The sequence below is a fragment of the Falco cherrug genome, chromosome 2, assembly GCF_023634085.1.
Source record: "Falco cherrug isolate bFalChe1 chromosome 2, bFalChe1.pri, whole genome shotgun sequence".
Classification (NCBI taxonomy): domain Eukaryota; kingdom Metazoa; phylum Chordata; class Aves; order Falconiformes; family Falconidae; genus Falco; species Falco cherrug.
Window position 1 is genome coordinate 17,398,503 of NC_073698.1, and position 6,000 is coordinate 17,404,502.

At 38.7% G+C, this 6,000-nt stretch overlaps 1 protein-coding gene across 3 annotated transcripts in view; it reads left to right on the forward strand.

Moving 5' to 3' along the window:
- The window catches only part of AASDHPPT (aminoadipate-semialdehyde dehydrogenase-phosphopantetheinyl transferase), a 37,056-nt gene extending 31,266 nt beyond the window's left edge, over positions 1-5,790 (forward strand). For all 3 annotated transcript variants that reach the window (XM_055702455.1, XM_055702456.1, XM_055702457.1), the window contains one exon: positions 1,974-5,790. In XM_055702455.1, coding sequence (XP_055558430.1) covers positions 1,974-2,144 — 171 coding nt within the window. In that variant the 3' untranslated portion in view covers positions 2,145-5,790. The remainder of the gene's footprint in view (positions 1-1,973) is intronic.
- The last annotated feature ends 210 nt before the right edge of the window (positions 5,791-6,000 follow it).

Genomic DNA, 6,000 nt, shown 5'->3' on the forward strand with positions numbered 1-6,000 from the left:
GAGAAAATGTTGATGTATGGGCTGGATAAGCAGACAGTGAGGTGAACTGAAAACTGGCGAAATGGTTGGGCACAGAGGGTGGTGATGAGCGGCATGAAGTGTCAGTGGAGGCCAGTAATTAGCAATGTACCCCAGGGTTCAAAACTAGATCCTGTCCTGTTTAGCATCTTCATAAATGATCTGGATGATGGGGCAGTATACCCTCAGCAGGTTTGCTGGTGACACAAACTGGGAGGAGTGGCTGATATGCCAGGGGGTTGTGATGCCATCCAAAGAGACCTCAACAGGCTGGAGAAATGGACTGACAGGAACCTCATGGAGTTCAACAGTAAGTGCAAAGTCCTGCACCTGCAGAGGAGCAACCCCAGGCACCAGGACATGCTGGCGGCCAGCCAGCTGGAAAGCAGCTTTGCAGAAAAGGCATTGGGGATCCTGGTGGACACCAGACTGAATGTGAACCAGCAATGGGCTCTTGCAGCATAGAAGGGTATGGTATCCTGGGCTGCATTAGACAAAATATTGGCAACAGGTCAAGGGAGATGATCCTTCCCTTCTGCTCAGCACTGGTGATGCCACATCTAGGGTGCTGTGTTCAGTTCTGGGCTGGTCAGTACAAGAGAAACACGGACATACTGGAGAGTCCAGCGAAGTACCACAAATGAAGTTAAGAGACTGGAACATCTCTCCTATGAGGAAAAGCTGAGAGAGCTGGGATTGTTCAGCCTGGAAAAGAGAAGGCTTTAGGGGATCTTAGTAAAGTATATAAATACCTGAAGGGAGGGTGCAAATTTGACAGAGCCAGGCTCTTTTCATTGGTGCCCAGTTGCAGGACCAGAGACAGCGGGCACAAGCTGACACACAGGTTGTTCCCTCTGAACATCAGAAAACTTTTTTTTTTTTTTTTTTTCACTGCAAAGGTGACTGAGATTGCCCAAGGAGATTGTGGAGTCTCCATTCTCGGTGATATTCAAAAGCCATCTGAACGCGGGCCTGGGCAACTAACTCTAGGTGGCCTTGCTTGAGCAGGGAAGTTAGACCACATGACCTGCAGAGCTCTTTTTCCAGTTTCAGCCATCCTGTAATTGCCAGATACCAGTGTTCGCTCCGCAAGAAGTTAACAGTACCTTAGTCTGCATCAAAAATGTGTCAGTTTGTGTGATGTACAGAATAACCCTATTGCAGAGTAGTCCTGTTGAATTCTATGAAATATTAAACGTTGAGAATATGTTGCTTGAGCAAATGCTGAATTTAGAAGGATCAGCTGTATTCATGTTTGATTCATGCAGCTGTACTGTTTGCTCTGGTGTCTGGAAAGAATTACACTTTCAGACAGCATACAACAGGCTGCACAGTAATGTGCTCAAAAAATTTAACCTTTTTCCTTTGCCATGTGATTTTTCTTGAAGTGGTGGAACACAGAGACCGTGACACTCTCATCTGTAATATCTTAGTCTGCACTTAATCTGGATTTAACATGGGGAATTGTGGATTGATTGTGACCACTTCTGTCCTTAAATAGCATGAGTTTGAGAGAAGCATGCACAACCCCGTGGTTGCTGGTATTAAAAAGAATATGAATAGGCACACCTCTAGTGGAATAAATCCTTACGCTATCATCTCAAGTAGTCATGTCTGCTGGAGAATTAACTACATTTTATTTGTTGGTGGGATTTTTCTTGCTTTTTTCTGGACTTAAACATTCATTCTGTGGTATTTGCAGCATTCTGTGTCCCCTGTTCTTTCAGTTTTGTGAACTAAGCTTCAATGAAAAACTGCTTTTTCCATGTGACCTGTTACATGCTTCTATTAGTCACTGTATAGCATAAACTAGGGACAGTGACATTGGTCTCAACTGGAATATTTTCTTTTTTCTTCTGTAAGCAATGTGTAGTTTAAACTGGACAAGGAATATCGCAGGGAGAAAAATTGAGATTTATTGATTCCTGTAATACGAATACGTATTTTTTCCTTAGGTATGTTGCATGGAGCCTAACGAACCACAGTTTACATTATTGACTTTTGAAGATTTAGTTGCATCTGGCATTCCAGTCACACCTGAGGATTCTGCATATTGGGATAATTTTTGTTCTAAGCAAGAGACTCCAGTGAAACAGAATTCACATTCAAGTTATGAATGCTTATAAGAAAAAGAAAACTGTCAAAATTTTTATACTGTTACTCTATAATGATAGAATATATTTAATACAATGTTACCATTACTGTTTTCACCTTTTTAAAATTGGCATTCTTTATCAATATCTTAACAAAGATGCGTGTTTGTTTGCTGAAGAAATTCTGACTGAGAAGTCTAAGCTGGCCACATGTTTTTTTTGCTTCTCATGCCTGTGTTTTTTTACACTTCGGTAATTACCCATGCTAGGAACAGGGAGCAGAGCTACAATAATGTTGTTGACTAGTCAACAAATGTTTAATGTATAAAAATGTTTCCATACTTCGTTTATGCTGAAGCTTAAATGATGACGCTGCCTTTTCTCTTACAAAAAATAATTTATTCTCGGATGAATAAAGCCAGAATAATTGGTACAAATTCTTTTGCTGTTACTGTATGGTGCAAGTGTTTGTACAACACTTTGCATAATAGCAGGCTGAAGAGGTCTGAGTCTTAGTAGGCTTGGAACTACATCTGCACAAAACCAGTTTAAGGCAGGGAATTAACTTGTGTGTCGTGTCCTTTCCCTTAGAATCATTGTGAATTAAAGCTTCCTGTATGTAACTTACAGTTTGATTTATAACAATTCTTTTTGTATTTGTTTCCTCAGCAGTAGATATGAGCCAAACAGCAGTTCAATTTTTCTAGACTTGCATTTACATCTGTACTGTCCTAAACACTAAGTTAGGGTGGAGGCAGGGGAAAAAAACCCCCAAAACTATGAACTTTTTTCCAAATAGTCTCATAACATCTGAAGACAGAATATTTTACTGTCTTACAGTGAATTTAAATTTCTGGAGGAGATCTGTGTTTTTCTTTTTTCTCCAAAACTGCAAATCAGTGAAGTAGTGACTTTTCTCCAGATTCCACAGGCGTTAAATTAAATGTTCAGTAGCTTCAAATCTGAAGTTAACAGAAATATAGAATAATTTATATACAAATTGTAAGGCAAGTATTCCAGACTGGTTTTAAAAAGTGAATTACAACTTGCGATAAGTCATTGCCACTCCATGGCGGCCAGAAAAGGCTATTCAGTGGATATGTAACAGCGTCACTTACTGGGATAGGATATTTTTAATTGATTCAGTTGACTCAGTCTTACTCTGTTCTAGCTGAAGTGGACTATAATCCCAGATGGGCAAGCACATGAAGGTTGCCTAAGAACTGAGATAAATAGAACTGTCGCCAAGCTGAAATAAAGGACTTGTTCTGCCACAGTTTTTGGAAGTCTGCAGAATAAGGAGGCCTATTCGGAGTACAGGGGGCTGGAGAGTGCTGAGTTCCATGGCTGGCTGGCTGTTAACTGATCCAGTACATGCCAGTCCTCACCAGTCACTGAGGACCCCATCAATTGCAGCTGTACTAGCCAGTTTAAATTGCCAACTTTTTTGCTGAAACAATGAAATGAACTGCAAATATGGGGTGAGATGAATAGAGAATTTTCGGATCTAGATTTTGCAGGGTAAAGGAATTCATTTCATACTAGAGATGAGTTATTTCTGCATGGTGACAGTGCCCCAAACCAGAATTTTTATCTCATTGGGAAGAGTTTTAAAAGTATTAAATTATTTTTAATATTGTGCTTGCATATAAGTAGAGGACAAACCAATTTTGTTAAATTAGAAAATTACACTTGATTTGCTTGCCAGGAATATGGTAAATTTCTGGACTATATGTAATTGGAAAGATTACAAAACCAAAACCAGCTTGTTTTTAGCTTTCCATGAAATAAAATTCTGGTTTTTAATGGGCAGACAAATATCTAGAAGATTGCAGTTCCTCACATTATAATTTTTCCATGGCTTTGATGTACACTAAGCTATTTGAAGAGTAGGATTAATCTCTTTTTTTTTTTTTTTTTTTTTTTTTTAACCTTGAGTAGCAATAAGGTTAGGTGATGGTAATACCTTGTGAAGAGCCACTTGAGTCAGGTTGTTTAGTGTCATTGCAAATGGACAGAAATTTTACACTTGCTTTTACTGCTGTGGGAAAGAGCAGCTGTATAGTTATGAAATTATCAGCTAAAAGCATGCTGCTAAAGGGCCAGCAGGATCCTCTGACTCTTTAAGAAGGATCATTCACGTTCATAAAGTCATCAGAGGCACGTGCTGAAATAAATGTTCCTAGCTTGTTCAGATAAATTAATGTACTAAGATTTTTTTATTTCACCATCACACTTCCCTTTATATAAAAAACTGAGTCCTGTAGCCACACATGGCCATAACACTGGCTTCCTTGCGTTTCCTCAAAATACAGTCTTAGTCTCTATAGGGTCTCTACCGTTTTCAGAAATACTGGTCTGGCACAGCTCCAGCTTCCCTTAGTAGTTGAAGTTGTTGGCCCAGGCCAGTGCAGATGAACTGACCTTTGCTGGTCTCCTGTCACTTTTCTATCTGCAAGAAATTTCCCAGTTGTGTCTAGAAGCCCTCTAGCCTTCAGGTATCTTTTCCAGAACTCCATTCCTTTATCTGTTTTGTTTCTATATAATGCCCTAGACATGGCCATACCATGTACCTGGATCCTAGAGGGTAAGAAGCTGCAAAAACACAAGCTCTGCCCCACATGACCCTTTCCCAGTCTTTTTCCCTATGGAACAGGTTTGACCATCCTCCCTGTTTCTCAAAGTACAGATTCAGGTCTTAGATCAGATCTGCTGCCCTAGACTACGAATCAACCCAATGTTTCTGAGGAGTAGCTATTAACAATCTCTGACCTAAAAATAGAAAAAAAGTTTTTAAAAGTTTTGGTCTTCAGTGAAAAGATTGTAAAAAATGAATAAACATGTTTTAGTTTGGACATATGCTTAAACCTTTTTTTATTTTGCATGAAACTAAAATTGTTCGAGTGGATTAGGAACTGTGTTCAAGACAGTTTGCAGCTGTGTGACCAGAGACTGGTGCCATTTGATGTGAAAATCTGTGCCTTTAGAAAGTGGATCATATGAATTTATTCTTAGCCTTTCACAAAGTCTGTAAACCTATGCAAGATGTTTATTGTCTATATTATGGGATTAAATGCACTGATGTTAATAAAATGTACTGATCTTAGAGAAGAAATCGTAGCTGTAATTTGTATGTTCTTGGAAACATCCAAGCAACAGCTCACTTTTAAACAATAGTTTTTACCGAAGACATTGCAATAAAGCCACAAGCTCCAAAGAAAATCAAGAATGGAAGGAAAAAATAGCTATTCAAGTGAGCATGGACTGTCTCTTTGTTGGAGCTTTACAAGATTATAGTACTACATTCTACAAAGAAGGTAAGTGGTTCTTGGGCAGAATTGATACAACCAAGTCTAAAACAGTGATTCAGACTTCTCTCTTAACCACTGCCTAATTTTGCAGGTGGCTGTACCTGCTAATTTGCACTTCATGTTTCTCCAGAATACGGGTATTTTGGATAGCTCTACACTGTATAGAAAACGTAAGCATGAAAATAAATTATGAATTCCTCTCAAGTGAGCCAACATTTTAAAAGTTTTTGGAAAAAGTAACTTTTTGCAATATGTTATTTTCTTGCGCTGTACATACAGGTTTTTATGGCCAGATATTGTGTATGACTCTATTTCTACTAAGATTGAGTTTAATTTCTTTATCGAAATAAAAATCAGGTTATTTTGTATTTGTGTTCTGATTCTGTGTTGTCTATTTATGGTTCTTTCTCAGTTATTTTTTTATGTCATGGTTACTTAGTTCCAGACATAGGTGGGATTGTTGAAACACTTGCCTAACATTCCTTTATCTTTGAAACAATTTATGGGAACACAAGCCTGTATACTCTTAGTGACATCCTTTAGATGAATCATGAAACAAAGGACCAGCTGTCCAGTCT